The sequence below is a fragment of the Neofelis nebulosa genome, chromosome 4 (genome assembly GCF_028018385.1).
Source record: "Neofelis nebulosa isolate mNeoNeb1 chromosome 4, mNeoNeb1.pri, whole genome shotgun sequence".
Classification (NCBI taxonomy): domain Eukaryota; kingdom Metazoa; phylum Chordata; class Mammalia; order Carnivora; family Felidae; genus Neofelis; species Neofelis nebulosa.
Window position 1 is genome coordinate 15,575,508 of NC_080785.1, and position 24,473 is coordinate 15,599,980.

Sequence of the window (24,473 nt, forward strand, 5' to 3'; positions counted from 1 at the left end):
TTAACCTTGAACATCAGCTGTACAAACAGAGCGAACAGGAGTCTCATGGCTTTGAAATAATACTTCATTAGGGCTTTTATGGGTGGGCGACATTTTATTCTTAAATCAGCGTTCTCTAGATTTTATCTTTCACACATCCTGGTTCCTTTTTCACCTGGCTTACATCACGATGAGCTATTTCCTGTTTTCTGTGCAAATCAACTGTATCTTTGTTTTTTATCAGCCCCTCCCCACAAGGTGTTGGGGAGCTGAGGGGGCTAGTGGGAGAAGGGAAGGGGTATTTGGAGACACATCACTGTCAAAAAACAAGACTCTCCCTTAGGTTGGTATGTTTTTCCCGTTGGTTTGGTTGTTGAGTCCAGGGCCGGCTCTGTGTTTACCAGCTCGCTAAGCGTCAGAGCTTGGAGGTGACCGTCTAATTCAGGAACCTCCCTTAGATTCTGATCTGACTAGTCCGACTAACAATTCTCAGTTGCGACTGCACAGTACCATCACCTGCCACCCCCTGTCAAATTAAATCAGGCTCTGAGGGTTTGGCTTAGGTATTTCTGAACACTCCCTGGTGGATGATTGTGCGTAGCCAGGGATGAGAGGCACTCCGCCGCCCAGACCTCATCTGAGGTGCGGGGGAGGATTTATTGCCAGGGTTAAAATAACATTTTGTTCTGCGGCTGGAAGGGAAAAGTGAAAAAAGGTCATTTGTTTGTAGGCTTTGGCCCGAGATCCCTGAAGTGGAGACCATTCTGCCTCTTTCAAGGCCATCTTTGCCCTTTTTATAAAAAGTTATCATCTCCCACCCCAACTCACGCTGTTTGAAGTTTATCTGCTCCAAGTACAGGCAGAATTGTGCCAACACTTGCTTTCCCTCTGAGCACTTCATAATGGTTTGGGGGAGAGCTCGTCTCTGTGCTGGGAGGTGGGGACTCTCTGTGGCCGTGCCCCCGCCTTCTGCAGGCCCCCCTGTCCTTTGTAGAAGGTAGCTGGAGCCTCTACTGGCAAGTGTCCCCAGCCAGCCAGCAGCAGCAAGCGGCTTTAGTACCTGGGCACTTGTTAGACATGCGCAGACCTACGGAGCACAACCTCGGGGTGGGGCCCAGCAACCTGTGTTCTAACAAACCTTCTAAAAATTTTTTTTTAATGTTTACTTACTTATTTTTGAGAGAGAGAGAGAGAGAGAGAAAGAGAGAGGGAATGTAAGCGAGGGAGGGGCAGAGAGAGAAGGAGACAGAGAATCTGAAGTAGGCTCCAAAGCTCCCAGCTGTCAGTACAGAGCCCGACGTGGGGCTTGAACTTGCGAACCACGAGATCATGACCTGAGCTGAAGTCTGACGCTTAACCGACTGAGCCACCCAGGCTCCCCCTCTAACAAACCTTCTAGATGACTCTGACCAGCGCTAAGAGTTTGAGACTCAACCAGTAGGTCTGGGATGGGACCTGAGAATTTGCATTTCTGACAACCTTCCAGTGACGCTGGTTGAGGGACCTCACTTTGAGAACCACTGGCTTAGAGAACCCGAGAAAGGCATGGCAGATTTTCACTCTTTTTCCCCACTTAAGCCTCCTGGTCAACATTAGGGCCCTGGAGCTGGGGCAGAGTGGTCAGCACAAAGTGGGAAGGAAGGCTCTGCCACCTGAAACCTAAAACATGACCTCCATCCGGCTCTAACTGCAACCGGTTTGGCTGAAATTGTCTCCTCAATGCAAGTTGTAAGAAATAGTTTCTATCGTTTCTTGTGTCCTTCCTACATGCGATGTCCTTAATGTGATTTCTGTGCATTCTCTCTCCTTCTACTCCACTCTTGATTTTCCATTTAATAGTGGGGAATAGCAGTTTAAATAAGCCAGAATGACTTTCCTTTCCTTTCCTTTCCTTTCCTTTCCTTTCCTTTCCTTTCCTTTCCTTTCCTTTCCTTTCCTTTCCTTCTTTCTTTTTTTTCCCCTTTTGGGTTTGTAAAAGTTTCAATCTGTTTTTGTTTTTACCAGATTAGGTTTTTGTTTGTTTGTTTGTTTGTTTTTTTAGATTGGGGTTCCTTTTTTGGAGTTACCTTTGATTTCCCATTGTATCCAGCCTCAGTCTCCCAAAGTAAAAAGTAAACCACTACATCATAGGATTATTGTGGTGACTATATTAAATAACAGAGGCAGAGTTGCCGTCTCTCAGTAAACGTGCAATAAACCTTGGGTTTTGTACTCTTGGGCTTAACTCCCAAACAGGTGAGCTTGAACCGCCCCACCCCCGAGGCTGACCCAACATGCTGAAATTAGGGCAAAGAGAAAGCCCCTGAAGAGTTGGGAGACATCTAGGGAATGTGGGGAAATGGAGTAGGGCCTCCCGTAGAGGAGCCTGCAGGTCAGAGAGGCTGGACGTAGATGTTGCAGACTGAAGCTGGGTGGCAGGTGAGTGTCATGAGTCTGGAGGAATGAGCAGTTTGCCTGAGGGTAGAGAGAAATGAGGAGTGAAACTGAGCCTTCATTCAGGCCGCAGCAAGGACCCGGCCCGGGCAGCATGCGCTGGCTGGGGCTCTTCCTTCAGGCAGGAGTGTCGTGGGTGAGCTCGGAAAAGCCTACTGACTCCGGGTTTCAGGCAGACCCATTGGGCTGCCTGGTGGTCTTGAGTTATTTAGAGGAACTGTTGACTTTGGGGACCTTGGAAGTGCCCCACTCCTCCTCAGCTAGGACAGGTTAGACCAAGGCTGCCTCTCGCTGTCACCAGGAGAGGAGCTCTGTCCTCTACCATGACCCTTATTTAGCCATACAAAGGGGGACATAGTCTTGGCACGGTGTTCAGGATATCTGGGTTGGAGCTGAGAGGAAAGTGAAGATTCTAAATTCCTTTCAAGTAACAGTTGTCAGGTATCTCTGAGACAGACCAGCGGAACCTTCTAGCTGTGGGGTGTTTGTTTCAACCGAGGTCATTTTCAGCTCCCTACCACGAGGGTCGTTAATGAGAATGGCCTGTAGAATGAGAAGCCTTATACTTAATGAGTCTCACATTCATCTGGTAATGGAGGGGCTTTCTGCCTGGGCTGGAGGCTGGGCCCTCCCAGCCACAGATTCTGTTCAGATTCCGCCCCTCCCATGGGGTGGGAGGAGTGATAAGGTGAAGTCTCAGCCCAGTTGCTGAGGGCTTAGGCTGGCCTTAGCCCAGGTGCTGAGGGCTGGGAGAAGTTATCTGAAACCATAGAGCCCCCAAACAAGCTGAGAGAGCCGATGTCAGCTTTATCAAGAGGCGCCAGAGACCTAGAAGGGCCTGCCTGAGAAAATGGCTAGGATAGAGACTGTCACCAGAGCCTGACCAGCTGCGCTGGACTTCTCGAAGAAGCAAAGTGCGTGGGAGGGCTGGTTGGGTTTTAAGAGCTCAGATGGTAGCAGACACAAGTCATTGATTCCGTGATTTCTGTGATTTTTTTTTTTTTTTTTTTTAGGAGATTCCATAGCTAGATCTGAAGGCAGTTCGAGAGAGTTTCAGAAATGCCTTACACACAGACAGCAGCATTTGAATAAGTGACTTTTTAAAGTAATCTCTACACCCAATGTGGGGCTCATTCATACTCACAACCCTGAGATTAAGAGTCGCATGCTCTACTCACCCCAGACTTTTATTCTTTAAGATTTTTTTTTTAAGTTTATTTATTTTTGAGAGGCAGAGAGAGAGGGAGAGAGAGAATCCCGAGCATATTCCTTGCTAAGTGAGGAGCCCAATATGGGGCTTGAACCCACAAACCATGAGCTCATGACCTGAGCTAAAATCAAGAGTCAAGTATTAAAATTGTGAAAGGCAGGTTGGAAGCGTCTGATCATAAAACAATTCAGCAACAACCACCTTAAAGTTTTTGGTAAAAAGGGAAAAAATGCAAAGCTATTTGAAATAAACAAGGCTGATAAAGATTAATTTTTAAAAATACAAGGATCAGTTTTAAATCTGTAGGTCAGTAACCATTCTCCACTAGGTAAACAGTTAAAGGAGATGAACAAACAGGGAGGAAGGAAAGAAAGGAGTAAGTAAGGAAATATAAGCATCAAGACAACATTTGGGAATATTCAGCCTTGTTAATAAAGTGCAAATTAAAAGCCTAAGTCTATTTCATGCCTACTGAAGTAGCAAAAGTGATAAAACTCCTTGTTAATGTGCTTGCAGGGAAATAGACAAAGTCACAGATTGCTGGTAGGTTTCCTGGAGAGCAGTAGATCAAAAGGAAACACAAGCTGCCAAGAAAATTATTGTGTCTTTTGAGGCAATACTCCCAAAGGAGTAAATCCCAGGAAAATAACGTAGAAGATGGAAGGTTATTTGTACAAAGGTACTTGTAGCCAGGTAGCTGTTTTTATAGTGAAAATCTGGCCATTACCTAACCGCCTGACAATTTGATAATGGTTGTGCCAACTAGAAAATATTAACCTCCCGTCATATTAGTAACTATCAATACCATAAATCTGAGGGCTTTGGCAACAGTTACTGGTAGTGTATTTAAGTTAAAAGTGGAATGAGTTTGTTATGTGGACACTTGATAACTGTCAAATTATTTGTCTAATGAAAACAACATTGCTGTCAGGGTTTTTCAATGCTCTAGATCAGTGCTTCTTGGGCTTTAATGTCATTAAGTCGTTTGGGGATGCTGTTGAAAGGCAGATTTTGATTCATTATAACTGGGGCGGGGCCAGAAATTCTGAATTTCTGACAAGCTCCCAGGCGATGGTGACGCTGATTCTCCCGCTGCACTTCTAACACCGGCGACCTAAGTCTCTGCCATCCATATGGTAGCCACTAGTCACGTGTGGCTGTTCAAATTTAAATTAATTAAAATAAAGTAAAATAGAAAATTTAGTTCCTGAGTCTCACTAGCTATGTTTCAAGTTCTCAGTGGCCGTATTTGGAAAGCTCAGGTTCTAGAACAGTTCCATCATCATGAATGTGTTCTCTTGGGCAGTGTGGACGTAGATCATCAGTGCCTTAGAGTGAAGGGGATTTCTGCCTCTTCTTCTGTAGAGTCGTTTGACACCTACAGCTAAGAGCTTCTTCCATTACTTTGCAGTCACACAAATCATAAAGGTATGCATCGGTATATAAGACATGAGAAGTAAAGCGATGAATAATTGTGTACCATTAAAATATTTGAGAAATGGAAACTTTTGTCCCGTTGACTTTTTTTAAAAGTTTATTTATTTATTTTTGGGAGAGAGAGGCAGAGAGAGACGAAATCAAGAGTCTGAAGCTTAACTGATGGAGCCACCCAGGTGCCCCATCCATTTATATTTTTAAAGTGTATTCTTTAGGCAGGATTAGTAACCAAGGGATGTGGACATTGATAACTGAAAGTTCCCTGGATGATCTGTTTTTCTTAACTTCTGTGAAGGGGAGACACTAACAATTATCGTTTTCTTTCAGGAATCTGTGCAAATATTCTCACGAGGTTCTCTCGGAAGAGAACTTCAAGGTCCTGAAAAATCATGAGCTCTCTGGACTGAACAAAGAGGAATTAGCAGTGCTCCTCGTCCAAAGTGACCCCTTTTTTATGCCGGAGGTGAGTTATGATTCCTTCGTTTCAGCAGCAGAGAGAATATTGGCAGTGTTGTGTCATGGATGTGTTGAAACACAATGACTCAAAGTTCCCACCAGGCTCTACAGATGGCAGTCAACAGGCGGCTATTGCTGAGTGACCCAAAGATTCCAGAAATTTCCTTCCTATGCGAAGTGATCTGAAGATGTGGTAGTAAGAATAGTTGACGCTTTACATCTAGATAGCTTCCTGGAAGGAGGCGGGCTTTGAATCGAGGTTTTGGAAGATGACAGGGTATATTGGTTGAGGGTACAGGCAGCACTTTTGTACCAGAGACCTCGAAATGTACTGATCCAGATAAAATAGAATTTTTGAAACTTATTTATTTAGAGAGAGAGCAGGGGAGGGGCAGAGAGAAAGGGAGAGAGAGAATCCCAAGCAGGTTCCGAGCTGTCAGCACAGAGCCTGATGCAGGACTCGAATGCAAGAACTGTGAGATCATGACTTGAGCCAAAATCAAATGTAGGACACTCAACAGAACGAGCCACCCAGGCGCCCTACAAATAAAATGTAATTTTATTTCTCTCTCACTTGATAGTCTAGATCCAAGGTTATCAAACTATGGCCCATGGGGCAAATATGGCCTGCTACCTGGTTTTATAAATAAAGTTTTATTGGAAATAGCCACACTCATTCATTTGCATATTGTCCATTCCTGCTTTCTTAACGCAATAGTAAGCTGAGTAGTTGCAACAGAGACCAAATGGCTTGCAAAGCCTAAAACATTTCCCATCCGGTCCTTTACAGAAAAAGTTTGCTGATTTTTCGTCTTGCCTAGATGTAGGTAGGCAGGTAGCCAGTGGAGGGGTCGGGCAGCTGGATTCCACAATGTCATTCAGGGACTCGGGCCAGTAGGTAAACCTCTCTTTTCTTTCAACACGTGGCTTCCATCTCCAGGTACAGTGAGGCTGTTCTTATTGTTACCATTTTCCTACCAGCAGGGATGTAAAGAGGAAATAAGTGGAAGTCAGTTTCCTTTTTAGAAGACGTGACCTGGACATTGTATACAGCACATCTGCTCCCATCTTATTGGCCGGAGCTTATCACATGGTCACACTTAGCTGAAAGGAAGGCTGGGAAATGTAGTTTCTGGATAGGTAACCATGTGTGCCATCTAAAACTTGGAAGCTTCTGTTACCAGAAGAAAGAGAGGGACAATGGCAGATAGTTAATGGCAGTCTCATCCATGTAGGAATATTGACTTGAATCGGAGGATGGTGTTTAAAGAATGGTACCTGGCCTGAGAAGAGTCCTCGAGCAGAGATGTTACCCTCACGCTGGAAGGGAAGCACAGAACAATAATGAAAGGACCCATGTAGAGTGGATGGAAGGGGCGGAGATAAGATAAGCAAGATTGGGATGCAGATGTGCTTTTATATAAGACAAGATAGCTATTAGGGTCCTTTGGAAGGTTAAACTTTTTTTTTAAATGTTTATTTATTTTTGAGAGAGAGAGAATACGAGTGCAGGGGAGGGGAAGAGAGAGAGAGGGAGACACAGAATCCGAAGCAGGCTCCAGGCTCTGAGCTGTCAGCATAGAGCCCTGCACGGGGCTCGAACTCACAAACTCTGACATCATGACCTGAGTCCAAGTCAGGCACTTAACGACTGAGCCACCCAGGTGCCCCATGAAGGTTAAACATTTTTGGATTCTAAGTTCATGTGTTTCCCTAAGGGAAGAAAAAGCTTATGACAAGAGGGGTGATTTTGAGTTGACCACTGAGCTCAAGAAAGATAGGAATGCAGAGCACTCTATAAAAATGTTTGGGGAGCGGGATGAGGGGAGGAAAATATTCCCCATTTTCTCTCCCTGCCACATGCATTCTTTCACCTGGATACTTGGGTTTGTCTCTCTCTCCGTTTCCAGGAGCCCAAGGTTTAGAGATCTTGTCTTGAGATATCTATGGTCTTTGGCCTACGTGTCAGCCCAGCCCCCCAAGGCTACCAGCATGGGGAAAGTACCTTATACACCAACCTCATTAAAGGTCCCATTGATGAACAGGGGCATCCCTCCCTTTTCCTTTCATGTGATGGAACAATGAATGAAGGCTTGTTAGGATGCTTGAGAAGAGCATTGACTCATGGTCCACCCTTAGTCTCGTGTTAAAGTTGGGGGTTTGGGAAGGTCACTCAGTAGATCTGATCTCTGCTTCAGTTCTCCCAAAGTCACCAAGGACTTTTTATATCAAGTCCTTGGAGAATAAGGGCAGTGGCACCTCTTCCATTCTCTAGGGAGGAGGCCAACAATTAAGAACCTACTAGAAGGTGCGGTTGCTGAGAGATCCCAGAAGAGCCCATTGACAAAAGCACTATGAAAGTCCTCCTAGAAGAATGCTCTTGTCATCGTTTATCACACAGTCCAGAGAAGGAGGCACGGACACCTTTCCCTTTTAAGAATTTAGTACCCATGATTAGTGGGCTGGGAGGCTCACGGCTAACGAAGTTAATTGCCATTTGCCATTCGTCAGGGCTGAGATTGCAGACTGAGAGACTGCCCTGTTTCCTGGACTAGATGTCTGAGGGGCTGGGTCCTGTAGTGGAAAATCGATGAGAGCCTTGGTAGCATGAGTGTGTATTCGAAAATGTTGGGCAAGAGAGTCCCTACCAGAGTGTTCTAGTGTGGGTGAGTAGGGTGGAATATTGTCATAGGGGTCCAGCAGGAAGGAATCAGCTAGAGTTCAGCTAGTGCAAGGAATAGTTGGTCAACAATGGTCCTTCTATGTCTCTCAAAGTCCTGACTGCCACCAACTACTTGTGTGATCTCGGACAAGGCATTTAATCCTCCTGGGTCTTGCTTCATTTGCTGTTTTGCTAACATTTAGGCGCGCCTGCAGGTGATAGGCACTGAGTTAAATCTTGGAGGCAGCAATGGACAAGACACACTCCTGTCCTAAAAACCTTAAAATATTCACACTGTGTCACTTTGCCTTGACCTGTGAGAACATGAAAGCATCCGGCAAACCTGACTTCCTGATATATAAGCTTGTAAAATTACAATGTACTTATGAAAGGAAGACATGTTGTCATTTGTTCTGGACTAATAAAGGCAGGAGCATTCTTAACTTACTCATTAGGACCGTCATAGGATTGTTAGCCAAAGTGGCATTTGTGAAGTTGCTGATTGTTTTTCTGCCCAAGCCTCAAGGACACTGGTTCTCAAGCTTTAATGAGCGTCGGAATTGCCTGGAGGGTTTGTTAAGCCAGAGTGCTGGCCCCACCTCCGGTGACTCTGACCGTAGATTTGGGGAAGTGTCTGAGGATTTGCATGTAAGTTTCCAGGTGGAATTAATGCTGCCCATCCAGGGACCACACCTGGAGCACAGATGGTGTAGAGTCTGGAATCTGGATCATAGGCTCTATAGCAATGATACCTGTTTGAATCAGGTCTCCGAAGTTGTCTTTGTACTTAAATTGTTGGCTAGAGTCTGAATCTCATGTCTCTGTGCCCAGATAAATCAGTCAACCAATGAGGTGGTTTGCTCAGTCTCTTGGAACCATTGATAAATGTTTTCATCTTTAGGGTTCTTTATGTAATGATTCAAACATCTGTAGCCCATTTTATATTTTGCACGGCACATTTGCGTATTTGATTATTTAATCTGCTCAACATCTTGGGTTAGGTGGACAGAGCAAGTATTTTCCTCCTTCACAGCAAAGGAAACAGGCTGGGGAGTAAGTAATTCAGGTGAGATCACTTAGCTGGTTGTAGGGCTGCGGACTTTTAAATCCGTGTCTTGCAGTCCTGCATCATATGGTCTGGCCCCCATGACAGTATTTCAGTAAGAAGCACTTACGCCCTCTTTTCAGTAGGAACTACATGTCTGCAGAGCTAGATGTGCAGATATTTCTACTTACATAGAAATATAGGGGCACCTGGGTGGCTCAGTCGGTTGAGCGCCCAACTTTGGCCCAGGTCGCCATCTTGCTGGTTCACAAATTCAAGCCCCATGTGGGGCTCTGTGCTGGCAGCTCAGAGCCTGGAGCCTGCTTCAGAATCTGTGTCTCCCCGCCCCCCCCCCCCCCTCGTCTGTCTCTCCCCAGCTCATTTCTGTCTAACTCTCAAAGAAAAAAAAAAAAAAGAAAAAAAAAATATATATATATAAAAATTACCTTCTTTACTTGCCCTTTTGAGGAACTTTGCCACATTCTACCTAGTAGAGACAACAGTTGTAAGACTCACGTGTCTTTTTTATTTTTTAATTTATTTCTTTTGAGAGAGAGAGAGAGAGAGAAAGAGAGCGAGCGTGTACGTGAGTGGGGGTGGGGCAGAGAGAGAGAGAGGGAGAGAGAGAATCCCAAGCAAGCTCTGAGCTGCCAGCGCAGAGCCCGACATGGGGCTCAGAGTCATGGACAGTTGAGATCATGACCTGACCCGAAATCAAGAGTCGGACGCTTAACCAGCTGAACCCCCTAGGTGCCCCAGATCCACGTGTCTTTTTAACTGCAAGTAAGACTTGATAGCCTTCCTCTTTGGGGTTCCTTTGTGACGGAGGGCTCCCTTTGGGTCCTGTTTGGTCCTACCTGTGGCTGGCCATCTTATTTTGATTCTTCAAAAAGGTTATTAAATTCATGTTTCTTTTCGTTAGTTTGCAGGCTTCTTCTACCCCAAATAAATCATCAGTAGAATACAACTCATCATAGATTGTGGAAGACGCGTGCATTTTCTCCTTTGTTGTATGCCTGCTTGCTTCCAACATTTTTGCACACTTAGGCTTTTCTTCATGAATGTATGGCAGATGAGGCAAGGTGTTATCGTCTCAGGCTCTTGTTTCTCTCTCTGCAGATATGCAAAAATTATAAGGGAGAGGGTCGAAAAGTTATTTGTGACCAGCATCCATCATGCGAAAGACTCCACATCTGCGAGCACTTTACCCGAGGGATTTGCGGTTATGCCAACTGCCTCAGGTCCCATAACCTGATGGATAGGAGGGTGCTGGCCATCATGAGGGAGCACGGGCTGAGCCCCAGCGTGGTTCAGAACATCCAGGATATCTGCAACAGCAAGCACGGCCGAAAGAAACACCCCAGGGGCAAAGGTAAATGCTTTTCTACTTTTCCATTTGCAGAAGAAACGGAAATAAGCAGAAATCACAAGGAAAGTGTAACTTTACCTATAATCGTTTCTATCTCCCCGTGTAAGACTGTTTTCCCTTTCAGGACTTGTCTACATGTATACATAATTTTTGCATAATTATAATCATAGCATATGTGCAATTTTGCAATTTGATTTTCATGCTAACCACTATCCACCTACCACCCCCCCTCCTCCTGATTTGTTAAAATGTTTATTGTTTTTCTAAAAGCTAATTGGTGGGGCGCCTGGGTGGCTCAGTTGGTGAAGTGTCTGACTCTTGGTTTCAGCTCATGATCTCATGGTACGTGAGTTTGAGCCCTGCATTGGCCTCTGAGGCTTAGGATTCTCTGTCTCTCTTTCTCTCTGCCCCTCCCCTGCTCCCGCTGTCTCTCTCTCTCTCTCTCTCTCTCTCTCTCTCTCTCTCTCTCACAGAATAAATAAACTTTAAAAAAGGAGTTTTAAAAGCTAATTGATGAAGCTTTTTTTTTAAGGGAGGAAGACAAATTTTTTTGTTAGTTTCACCACTTGTTAACATTTTGTCCCCAAAATATTCCGTGACAATTATTCTATCCCTTTGTCTCGATAGATCAACGCTGACACACACATATAACATTTTTGTGGTTAGAGCATTTGAGGTATGCAGTCATCAGGAGCCTTCACACCTAAATATATCAGCACACACTTCCTCAAAACCGGGCCACTCTACTGTCTTCCATAACAACAATACAATTAATGCAGGAAATCTAGCATTAATGCAAAACTATATGCAATTTAATTACAGTCCTCAGTACTATTTCTGGAAAAATGTATTTATTTTTAGTTTTTATTTTTATTTTTTTTCTTCAATGTTTATTTATTTGAGAGAGAGAGCGAGCGAGAGCGAGTGGGGGAGCAGCAGAGAGAGGGAGACAGAAAATCCCAAGCAGGCTCCATGATCTGTGAGCACAGAGCCTGACTTGGGCTCTATCTCACGACTTCGAGACCCTGATCTGAGCCAGTATCAAGAGTCGGACGCTTAAGCAACTGAGCCACCCAGGCGCCTCCCGCCCAGACCATTTTAAAAAAAAAAAATTTTTTTTTTAACGTTTATTTTATTTTTGAGACAGAGAGACAGAGCATGAACGGGGGAGGGTCAGAGAGAGGGAGACACAGAATCTGAAACAGGCTCCAGGCTCTGAGCTGTCAGCACGGAGCCCGACGCGGGGCTCGAACTCACGGACCGCGAGATCATGACCTGAGCCGAAGTCGGCCGCCCAACCGACCGAGCCACCCAGGCGCCCCCCGCCCAGACCATTTTTAAGTGTTCAGTGGCATTGAGTACATTCGCATTGTTTTGCAGCCGATCTCTAAAACTCCCTTCATCTTGCAGAACTGAAACTCTATACCTATGAAACAAACACCTCATTCCCTCTTCCCGCCCCCCAGCCCCTGGCAACCCCCATTCTACTTTCTGTTCCGATGAATAGGACGACTCTGGGTACCAAATATAAGTAGAATCACACAGGAATTGTCTTTTTGTGACACTGGCTTATTTCACTTTGCATAGTAGTCCACTGTATGTATGCCTCAGTTTGTGTATCCGTTCATCCATGGCTGGGTCCTTGAGTTGCTTCCACCGTTAGCTGTTGTGAATAATGCTGCTGTGAAATACGGGTGCACAGATGCCTGCTTGAGACCTGGCTTTCCATTCTTTTGGGTAGGCAGCTGGGTGTGGAGAATTACCATCACACGGTAATTCTATGTTTAATTGTGTGAGGAACCGTCATCTCATTTTCCCTAGCAGCCGCGCCGATTTTCTCTTGCCAGCAGCAATACACGAGGGGTCCAGTTTCCCCACCTCCTCACCAATATCTGAATACTTGTTATTCTCTGTTTTTAGGTTATTAGCCATTCCGACGGGTGGGAAGTGGTCAGTTCCATTCCTTTCTTTTTTGAGATTTTTAAAATGTTTAATCTTACTTTAAGAGAAAGAGCATGTGCGTGTGAGTGGGAGAGGGGCAGAGAGAGGGAGAGAGAGAATCCCAAGAAGGCTCTGCGCCATCAACGCAGAGCCCAACACAGGGCTTGAACCCGCGAACCTGTGAGATCATGACCTGAGCCAAAATTAAGAGTCGGATGCTTAACCGACTGAGCCAGCCAGGTGCCCCGATCAGTTCTGTTTCTTGAGCATTTTCACATTGTCTGATGATATTAACACTTGCAATTTTTTTATGCCTTGGTGAAATGGCTGTGAAAGACATGAATTTTATAAAACAAATAGAATACATAATTCTAAGATTCTATGATACGTAATAAACAATAACACCTCCTTATTCGAGAAATGCTTTATAATCAACCAGGTATTTTCACCCAAAATATCTCCTTATTGTTCCTGACAGCAAAGCTATAAAGAAAGGCAGGAATATTATTAGCCTTAATTGGTAAGGAGACCGAGGCTCAAACATTTTAGATGACTTTTTATTCATTTTTGGGACAGAGAGAGACAGAGCATGAACGGGGGAGGGGCAGAGAGAGAGGGAGACACAGAATCGGAAACAGGCTCCAGGCTCCGAGCCATCAGCCCAGAGCCCGACGCGGGGCTCGAACTCACAGACTGCGAGATCGTGACCTGGCTGAAGTCGGACGCTTAACCGACTGCGCCACCCAGGCGCCCCTTAGATGACTTTTATTGCAAGCAGTCTTAAATCGTTTTTACTATGAGTAAATAAAAGTGATGCGTTCAAGGCCTCACGCTGCTAGACAGGGGCGCAGAGGTTAGGTGTTCTGGCCCCACATCTGGTGTTTTTTCTCCCACATCATAGCGCTCTCTGAACAGGGGAACGCTTGGAAGGATGTTTCCTGGTGTAGTTTCCCAGTATAAATTCAGTGTGTGTGAGAGAGATCTTTATTATCCGCCCTGGTTAATTTACTTAATTAACTATTTTGTTAGCAGGAGAAGGCTGTTTGCTTTTACTATTCCTGCTGCCCTCTGAAATTTGAAGAAAAGGACCTCTTCCTCCCCTTCCTCCCCCCACAGTAGCTCATATATCACACTCATGCACACACAACACACCATGCACATACGTGCATACCACACACAAGCACACGTACGATCACATCATACACACATACTCCATACGACACCTATCACACATGCACACCTTCCCAAGGGACACAGCTCACACACCAGTTATTTTCTTTAAATGTTTTTTTTTTTTAAGTTTTTATTTATTTATTTTGAGAGAGAGAGGGAGAGAGAGAATCCCAAGCGGGCAAAAGCTCTGGAAAATTTTGTGAATCCTTAATTTGTTGGGGAACCTTCATCACAATATGGGCAAAATCTAAATGAGTTGAAAAATCCTCCCTGACTTGAACTAGTTAGTCTCTCCGTCCGCCATAGTGGTTGACTGTTGGCTTGAACCAGAGCATAGTGGACAGCCCCACCTATGAGTGTGGGGGCTTAGGGCTCATACCTGAGTCTTAAGAGAGAAGTCGAGAAGAGCCAGGTTCACTCTGACTCTTATCTGAGACCATGGGGTGGTATTTCTTACTAGCACAAGAGCAGATTCCTTCGTCCTCTTGACAAGCTGCTCCGGATTTTTACACATCAGATTGGGACAAGTAATTTAATAGAGCTTGGGTAGCAAACTCGGAAAAGCTGAGGAAGAACCGTAGCAAGAGCCTAATCCTGTTAATGCTAATTTTCCTTGTGTTTTTCTTTTCCTAGCTCCTTGCTCCCATCGTAGAGATGTGGCATACAGAGGGAGAAGCAAGAGCAGAGAACGATCGTTTCAGGGAGGTCCAGAATTTCTCCCACCTGCTTCTGCTTCTACTCAGACGTCCAGCACCCCCAGTTCAGACCAAATCGGCCACAGGCCTCCCCTGGATGACATGCCCGTAGGGGAGCTGGCCCACAAGTTCATGCATTTGGGAAGTCAAGATTGCCCTCAGCCTTCCCCGGTCTCGCCTAAGGTTGATAATCTTGGAGGATCAGGTCAAATGGAAAGAAGCCAGAGGTTTTCAGAGAATGGCGGTCCAGAGGATCTCTTTTTCGGGAATCAAGGCAGCACTTCCCTCCCTTCTGACCCAATGCCAGCTTCCAACCGGAGGGGCCCTGCGTCCTGGCTGAATGACAAAGGCACCGGGAGAGGGAGTTTGTTTGCCCAGAGTCGGGCTGCCCCTGGCTCCCCTCTGGCTTCTCCACAGACACCTGAAACCACAACCACCAGAAAGAGCTCGGGGATGCTTTCCACAGATGGCACGAATGCCGAGGGCAGAAGCGGGAATCAGAATGTCCAGTATTTCTCGCTTTTCGATAATAATGTTGATGGCGCGGCCCCAGATGGAGCTTCCACAAGTTCTCTAAATTACAAAACCACAACCAGCGGACAGAGAGAAAAATCGTTACCTAGGAATCAGGACACCGGAACTACTCACGGTGGTCTCCAGACCACTGGGAAAATTACAGATGGCGCCGATCCAGCAGCGGCCTCTGTGAACAGTAACCACAGTGAGAAGACAGTTTGGCCTGGTAAATCCATCCACAGCACAGCAAATGGCTCTAGTCAAGTTGCGGACGAAACCACTGATGTAAATAAGACTGGTGCCGCTGGTTTTGGCTTCACATTGACCTGCAGAGGGGATAAAAACGTGTTGTACTTCGGAAGTCCCGGTCTGGGAGCCCAAGGCCTGCCAACTCCTCAGGAGACCCCTGCCCCCACACAAGTCAGCACTCTGCCCAAGGTGCCACCTTCTACATCCTTCTCAAGCAACAGAGCTGCAACCTATGCAACCCATGGTCCGAACCCTGCCCAGATCTCTGCTGGCCCTGCCGGTGACCTTGTAGGTCCAAGCTGTGATCTGTGTAAGTCACTGAAGGACAAAGGGGGCCCCATGACTTGTGTCTGCAGCAGGCCGGTGGCTTCTCTTTGGATGTTCCCCAGTAGATACTAAAGGATGTAGAGTCGGAAGGTTAGGTGAAGGGGTGTTACTGCTGAGGAGACTGACATGAAAGTTGAAGGACCAACCAGTTGTATCGTGTGGAATAATCTGCCTCATTTACTGAGAACGGGACTAGTTTGGCCCTGGTTTATTTTTGGTTATTTTTAAGCATCACTCTCACATGACCCAAATGTTCATGTTAGCTTTTACGGAGGGGCTGTCTAGGCTCTCATGAGCAACACGTGAATCTAGAATTTTCTCGAACATGGTCCCAGTTACAGATACTCTTTCCCATTGTGAGGTCAGGTGTCTTGATTTTGGGTTTAAACACTGAGATCAGCATACGTGCATTCTCTTCTGTTTTATAGATTCTGCATCTGACGTTGAGAATACCAGCTCTTCCAGGATGGATGACTGTGGCCCACAGGAAATTTGTCTTGACCATCTGTGTAAAGGTTGTCACCTTGGTGAGTTACTTAAAGACTTTCTAGAAGCAGAAGCTTTATTAGTAGTAATACGGCCAACATTTACTGAGCTTTTAGTGTATGTTAGGTGCATGGTCAACATATACCTGATGATGGTCCATCATCTTTGAACTTCACGTCAGCCCTAATAGTAGGTTCTGTTGTTAACCCATTTTACAGATGTGGCAACTAGAGGCACAGAGAGGTTAAGACCTCACATACGTAACTAGCCAAGTTGGGTTTTGACCCTAAACTTCCCAGCCAGCCTGGGTTCTCCACCCCTGCATGGTAGACTTTTTCCTTTTGTAATTTGGCTTTAGGTAAAATATTCTAGTTAGTCAGACCCATGTTGTCATCTACTAAAAGCAAACAAACAAAAAACAAATCCCCAGAAATAAAGGTCTCCCGGCCGACGCATTTTCACAGCTCATGTCCTGCCATTGAGGCGTTGTCTCTCTTCTGGGCCGTGGGCTCGTCACAGTTGATCCTCACACATGGCCTGAGTCTGCATGCCACAGACTGTGTGCCCTCCAGCCAAGGAGCCATACCCGGTCACTGTGCCCTCCCACCAGGCTTCCCATGGAACAGTGCCTGGAACAATTGGCTGTCCTCTCAGCGTCCTACCACTTTCTCCTTTTCATGGCTCAGCCCCAGATGTGTGCATCACACTGGATCTCCTCTGCTTGACCCCCTGAGTAGTCTTAGACTCACTGACCTGTGTCGGAAAAGGAAGATGCTGCCCTGTGTTCTCAAAATCAAGTTTTTAATTTTTTTCTTCATTTTTAATTAATTGTGGTAAAATACACATAACACAGATTTTGCTATCCTAATCATTTTTTTAAGTTTATTTATTTATTTTGAGAGAGAGAGAGAGACGGGGGGGGGGGGGGGGGAATCCCAAGCAGGTGCCTAGCTGTCATCGCAGAGCCCAATGTGGGGCTCGATCTCGCGAACCATGAAATCATGACCTGAGCCAAGATCAAGAGTCACGTTTAACTCACTGGACCTCCCAGGTGCCCCATCCTAATCATGTTTAGGTGTGCAGTTCAGGAGTGTTAGAGTCACATTGTTATGCCACCAAAATCCAGGACTCTTGTTCCTCTTGCAAAAGTAAACCTTTAATACCGTCTGAACAGCAACGCTTCATCCCCCTGCTGCCTCCAGTCCCTCCAGTCCCTGGCACTTTCGCTCCCTTTCGCTTTTTTGGGGGGGTATACACCCAGGAGTGGAATCACTGGATATTGTGGTAATTCTGTGTTTCTTTAAAAACTTGTTTTGTCAGGGCGCCTGGGTGACTAAGTCGGTTGAGCATCTGACTCCGGCTCAGGTCATGATCTCAAGGTTCGTGAGTTCGAGCCCCGCATCGGGCTCCGTGCTTATAGCTCAGAGCCTGGAGCCTGCTTCAGATTCTGTGTCTCCCTCTCTCTCTGCCCCTCCCCTGCTCATACTCCGTCTCTTTCTCTCTCTCTCAAAAATAAATAGACATTAAAAAAATTGTTTTGGCAATTCTGTGTTTGATGTTTAGAGAAACTGCCACACCATTTTCCACAGCAGCTGCACGATTTTACATTTTTACTAGCAGTGTGCGAGGGTTTGAGTTCCTCGTGTCCTCGCCAACACTTGCTTTTTGTTTTGAGTTGGTTTGGTTTTAGAGCAGCCATTCTAACGAGTGTGAGATTCGGACTTGATGAATGGTTATATCCTTTTCAATCAGCCAGACCATAGTCATTGCCACTCTGGGTTTTCCTGGGATGTCGAAACCTGCCTCTTTTGGTTTCAAAGTAATCACACATCTTTTGAGCCTTTCAAAATGATGTAAACATGACATACTGAAAACTGAAGGACAGAACTGTTTTTTGTATTCCTGTATTAATGGGCTTATGACATTAATTAAAAAAATTGTTTTTAATGTTTTTATTTATTTTTGAGACAGAGAGAGACAGAGCATGAGCAGGGGAGGGGCAGAGAGAAAGGGAAGCACAGAATCTGAAGCAGGCTCCAGGCTCTGAACTGTCAGCACAGAGCCCCACGCGGGGCTTGAACTCACAGAGTGTGAGATCATGACCTGAGCTGAAGTCAATCGCTCAACCGACTGAGCCACCCAGGCGCCCCCTTATGATGTTAATTTATCATTCAGTAAACATTCATTTTGTAGCGGTGTATTGAGTGTGCACCCCTATGCCAGTCACGCAAAGGGGGCGTAAGCTAAACAATGATGCACGCTTTTCTTCAGTGAGTTTGTAATTAAGGTGGGCATCCAAACATCCACAAATGAGAAAATGTCATTAAATAAGTACATAAATCATGTAAGTACCAACTGGATACTGAGTACTGGCTAAGGGAATATAAAATACAAATCAGATGAGAATAGAATTGCACGGGGCGCCCGCATGGCTCAGTCAGTTAAGCATCCGACTTCAGCTCAGATCATGATCTTGTGGTTGGTGGGTTCGAGCCCCCATCGGGCTCTGTGCTAACAGTTCAGAGCCTGGAGTCTGCTTTGGATTCTGTGTCTCCGTCTTTGCCCCTCCCCTGCTTGCGCTCTGTCCAGTTATCTCTTTCAAAAATAAATAAGCATTAAAAAAAATTTAAAAGAAAGAATAGAGTTGAGTGAGGGAATTTTTCTGGAAGAGCTGAATCTTAGGCCGGGGCTTCAAGGAAATACAGTTGCTGATGCTAGAGAGCGATTTTTTCCACATACCCCTTGGGGGTGCAGAGAGGGTAACAATAAACTTATAATGACCTCAGATTTCCATTTGGATAAAGTGCTCTTTGGGGAGAGGGGAATTTTCCTTTCCTTTCCTTTCCTTTCCTTTCCTTTCCTTTCCTTTCCTTTCCTTTCCTTTCCTTTCCTTTCCTTATCTTTTTTCTTTTCTTTCTTTTTAACATTTGTTTTTGAGAGAGAGAGACAGACAGACAGACAGTGCGATTGGGGGAGGGGCAGAGAGAGAGGGAGACACAGAATCCGAAGCAGGCTCCAAGCTCTGAGCTGTCAGCACAGAGCCTGATGGGGGGTTCAAGTCCATGAACCATGAGATCATGATCTGAGTTGAAGACGGACACTTAACCGACTGAGCCACCCAGGCACCCCGGAAGTTTTGTTTTTTGATGAGTCTCTATTGGTAATAAGGGAACTTGAACAAACGGATATGGGGCAGTGTGGGCCGGAACTGGAATGGGCAAAGGCGTAGCCTGGAAATGTGTTAGCATGCAAGCCTGGCAGGGTGGGAAAGGCAGCCCTCAATGGGGAACGTCAGCAATGAACTTGGTTGAATTGTTAGAACGCCCACTCACCAGATCCTCAGACCCCCTCTCTCTGTCTTTGTAGCAAGCTGCAACAAAGTTCACTTCCACCTGCCTTACCGGTGGCAGATATTACTTGCAAACACCTGGATGGACCTCCAGCCCATGGAGAACATTGAGAAGGCCTATTGTGACCCCCAGATCCGCAGGTAAGTTGGTGGCCAGACTCTGGCCTCTGAGGTCCACAGTGCCATCAAAGGGAAGCATAGTGCTAGGCTTACGGTGAGAAGGAAAAACCATTTTCCTTCAGAATCCCCTTCAAGTTTGAGATAACTCTTGAAATTAAAATGGCAAATGCCTGCCGAGTTCATGAAGAAAAACACGAGCTGGGTAGATTTAAGGTCACGAAGAGCCTGGCTAATTAATACTAGGGATTCTGGGACTATTTGCAAACTCATGTGATTTAATTTTTTTTTAATGTTTTTATTTATTTTTGAGAGAGAGAGAGAGAGACAGAGTGAAACCCGGGGCGGGGGGGGGGGTGTTGGGGGGACGGACAGAGAGAGAGGGAGACCCAGAATTTGAAGGAGACTCCAGGCTCCGAGCTGTCCGCGCAGAGCCTGCTGACACGGGGCTCTAACTCACAAACCAGGAGATCATGACCTGAGCCGAAGTCAGATGCTTAACTGACCGAACCACCCAGGTGTCCCAACAAATTTATATGATTTAAACAGTGACACAGTTATTATCAGTATGTCCTGCAGAAAAACACAACACAGAGGTCAGCTTGTGTTACTGTCAGCTCATGATAGGACTATGGAAAGTACAGTGATTGCAGCTCAAAATTAGCCTTTGGCTCAATGTCATAGTTGTAGAACGCGATTTGAGTAATTTCATACAGTTCTAGGGCTCATTTTGTTGTCTGCTTTAGCATTTTATACCTTCCTTTGTGTTTGCTAGTTTCTCAATCCTCGAGGTATCTAAGAGGATAACTTACCTGTTTTTGCCAGGGGTGAATTGGGTGATACCATACATGACCGTATTTATAAAGTGCCTCCTAGCTTTCTAAAGGAAATTCTTTTTTTCTTCCCTACTCCCTATGCTGTATTTTTCATCCCTGTGATTTACTTTATAACTGAAAGTTTGTATCTCTTACTTCCTTTTATTCCCCCACTCCCTCCCCTCTGCAACCACTAATTTGTTTTCTGTGTTTATGATTCTGTTAACAACTCCTCCTCCTCCTCTTTGTCCTTCCTGTTATAAGGGAATTCTTTTTTTTGTTTATGTTTATTTATTTTTGACAGAGAGAGAGAGAGAGAGAGAGAGAGAGAGAGAGAGAGCATGAGCAGGGGAGGGGCAGAGACAGAGAAGGAGACACAGAATCTGAAACAGGCTCTAGGCTTTGAGCTGTCAGCACAGAGCCCGATGCGGGGCTCGAACTCACAGACCACGAGATCATGACCTGAGGTGAAGTCTGATGCTCAACCGACTGAGCCACCCAGGCGCCCCTATAAGGGAATTCTCTGGGGGGAAATTGCAAACATGTCATCTGTATAGTGAATTTTTGGTGGAGATTCTGTGTTGCTGCATTTTGCCACTAGAGGGTAGCATCAGCTACTTACTTGTTTCTAGGTGTGTTTTTCCCCCCTAGGAAAATCTGCCTCTGGATTTCTCAACCTTAGCACTCTTGACTTTTGGGGCTAGAAAATTATTTACTTTTGGGGGGCTGTTTAGCAGCATTCCTGGCCTTTATCCACTAGATTTTTATTGTTATAACCAAAAAAGTCTTTCAATATTGCTAAATGTCTCCATTCCTCATTGGGAACCACCGATGTAGGAGGTGTTTCCCCTCTACAGTCTTAAACTATATTGAGAATCCCACAGAACCTCTCTTTATGTGAATTGTACCTGTCGGTATTTACCATATTAAAAATCAAAACGGAGAAAAATTCAATTTTTATGGATTCATTGAAAAATAATACAAACTCATTACATGGTAACATAAATACCATATTTTTATATAACTATGTTTATATAAGTATATATTATCATATGTAGTAGCTATTTATGTATAAATAGTAGGTGTTTTCCAAAACAAAGCAAAAAAATTCATCTAGAAAATGCCATTGTTTTATATTTTTGCAAATCTCTTTAATTTGCTGTAGAATCACACATCGTGTAGCCTCTGGGAAAACTCCACTGTGCACCTGTGAGAATATGAAAGTAAAAAAGGCAAATAATGTCTTAGTATTATTATGAAAATAACTTTGACTTTCCTGGCTTCCTGAAAAGGTCTTGGACCACATTATGTAACTATTTAAATTTTTTTTTTTTCAACGTTTTTAATTTATTTTTGGGACAGAGAGAGACAGAGCATGAACGGGGGAGGGGCAGAGAGAGAGGGAGACACAGAATCAGAAACAGGCTCCAGGCTCCGAGCCATCAGCCCAGAGCCTGACGCGGGGCTCGAACTCATGGATCGCGAGATCGTGACCTGGCTGAAGTTGGACGCTTAACCGACTGCGCCACCCAGGCGCCCCTATGTAACTATTTAAATAGTATTACTTGAGGGGCGCCTGGGTGGCTTGGTTGGTTAAGCGTCCGACTTCGGCTCAGGTCATGATCTCACGGTCCGTGAGTTCGTGCCCTGCGTCGGGCTCTGTGCTGACAGCTCATAGCCTGGAGCCTGCTTCGGATTCTGTGTCTCCCTCTCTCTGACCCTCCCCGGTTCATGCTCTGTCTCTCTCTCTGTCTCAAAAATAAAAAAACGTTAAAAAAAAAAATTTAGAAAAAAAATAGTATTACTTGAAAAAACTGACCTACCATGAGTTGCTAATATTAAGCCAATCAGTAGTTTTGTGGGCACAGTTTTATATTTATTTTTAATTTTCTTCCTTTCAGATTTGTGTTTAAATTCTAGTTAGTTAACATACAGTGCAATATTGGTTTCAGGAGTAGAATTGAGTGATTTGTCACTTACATACAACACCCCGTGCTCATCATAACAAGTGCCCTCCTTCGTCCCCATTCCCCATCTAGCCCATCCCCCACCCACCTTCCTCCATCAACCTTCAAGTTTGTTCTCTGTCATTAGGAGTCCCTGATGGTTTGTTTCCCCTCTCTTTTTTACCCCCTGATGACCACAGATGACCATGTGGTCGTCTGTTTTGTTTCTTAAATTTCACATATAAGTAAAATCATACAGTGTTTGTCTTTCTCTGATTGGCTTATTTTGCTTAGCATAATACACTCTGGCACTATCCATGTCGTTGCAAATGGTGAGATTTCATTCGTCTTAATGGCTGAGTAATATTCCATTGTGTATTTATATATATATGCATAGATACACTATATCCGTATCCACTCATCAGTTGATGGACACCCGGGCTCTTTCCGTAGTTTGGCTGTTGTTGGTAATGCTGCTGTAAACATCGGGGTGGTATTTTGTTAACTTTAAACTCTTCCCCTTCAGCTTTTCTATCGGAAATAAAAACATCAACTTCCAGATGATGGTTTGTAATTGTAATCCTATCCGGCGTATCTCCACACCTTCATCTGTCACAGTGCTGACCAATTTTGTCTTTGCCACAAAATGGATTTGGTACTGGAGGAGCAAATCTGACAGATGGGTTCAATATGGGGAGAAGGTGAGTACCGTTCCTCCTTGTGGAGGCTCTTGTTTAAACTTGGCCACTTCAGGAAAAAATATTAATAAAATGTCTGACACCTACATGGTTACCCATGGCACATGGGTGTAGTTGAACTAGTGCATTTTCACGTTATACACCACTGTATTGGTGTATTTTGTAGCAAACATATACTCCGGGATTGCATTCATCAACAGCAACAGCTATTAATTATTTTCTTTTTTTAAAGCTTATTTATTTGAGAGAGAGAGTGAGGGGGAGGGGTAGAGAGAGAGGGAGAGAGAGAGGATCCCAAGCAGGCTCCATGCTGTCAGCGCAGAACCTGACGGGGGGCTGGAATCCACCAACCGTGAGATCACCACCTTGTCCAAAATCAGGAGTCAGACACTTAACAGACGGAGCCACCCAGGTGCCCCTCCTGCAATTGAATTTTTAATATGAGTTGGGGCAACTGCGATTTCTGGGTTAGGAGCCCCCCTAGTAGAAAGGGAGACAACAGCAGCTTTTGTCAACCCAGGGCAGGTGCATATGCTTTGACTGTGAACTCTCCGGAATGTAGACTTGATATCCTTTTAAGGAAGTCCAAGTGCTTAACCAAGACTTGGCCCTACATAGATGGTAGACAGGGAGAGGAAGTGATGTTGGGCAGGATGATGATTGAATGGACGGGCAGCTGGGCAGCAATGGTGCAGGACAGAGTGACAGCTGGAGGGCGGGGCCTGGTTGTCACGGGGTTTGCATCAGGCGGATCCAGACCCAAGGAGATGTTTACCAGCTGGTGTACCTGTGACAGCTGGTGTAGAGGGGCAGGGAGCCTATGGCCCGAGAGAACCACCCAAGGCAAAGACACGCCTTAGCTCTAGATCAAGGCAGTAATGTAGGCACAGGACAAAAGCCAAGACCTGGCTACTGAACATAAGATACACATTCAAGTCTTTTGGGAGAAAAAAAAATAATCAAAGACCCTACCATGCATTCATTCATTCATTCACTTAATCAGAACTGGAGTACAGTGTGAGGGAAGGGCCCGAAGGAGAACCAAGTGTGAAGCTTGAGAGGCTGTCCAAATGCTCAGACACTGAAATTGCCTTGGTGTGTCCAGTAGGACAGCCACTAGCCCCTTGTGGCTGTTTAATTTTAAACTTCAGTTAATTGAATTTGAACAAAACGAATAATTCAATTCCACGGTAACAATAGTCACATTTAAGTGCTCTACGACCACTTGTAGCTAGCAGCTATCACAGGGGAAAACACAGAGAACATGTCCAGTGAAATGTTCCAGAACGTTCCAGTGGACAATGCTGATCTAGACATGAGGGTCTTGCTGGTTAAAATCAGGTCCACAGACCAACAGCATTGGCACCGTGGGAGCTCTTTGAAATGCAGAATTAAAACCCAGTTCCCAGAATTTTATTCTGCATTTTATTTTATTTTTATTTTTTATTTTTTATTTTTTATTTTTTTAAACGTTTATTTATTTTTGAGACAGAGAGAGACAGAGCATGAACGGGGGAGGGTCAGAGAGAGAGGGAGACACAGAATCTGAAACAGGCTCCAGGCTCTGAGC

The 24,473-nt window shown here is 45.1% G+C and overlaps 1 protein-coding gene across 2 annotated transcripts in view; it reads left to right on the plus strand.

Moving 5' to 3' along the window:
• Window positions 1-24,473, plus strand: part of ZC3HAV1 (zinc finger CCCH-type containing, antiviral 1) — a 62,621-nt gene that overhangs the window by 12,012 nt on the left and 26,136 nt on the right. For both annotated transcript variants that reach the window (XM_058724134.1, XM_058724135.1), the window contains exons 2-7: window positions 5,387-5,522; window positions 10,342-10,594; window positions 14,339-15,475; window positions 15,921-16,019; window positions 19,345-19,468; window positions 22,732-22,906. In XM_058724134.1, coding sequence (XP_058580117.1) covers window positions 5,387-5,522; window positions 10,342-10,594; window positions 14,339-15,475; window positions 15,921-16,019; window positions 19,345-19,468; window positions 22,732-22,906 — 1,924 coding nt within the window. The remainder of the gene's footprint in view (window positions 1-5,386; window positions 5,523-10,341; window positions 10,595-14,338; window positions 15,476-15,920; window positions 16,020-19,344; window positions 19,469-22,731; window positions 22,907-24,473) is intronic.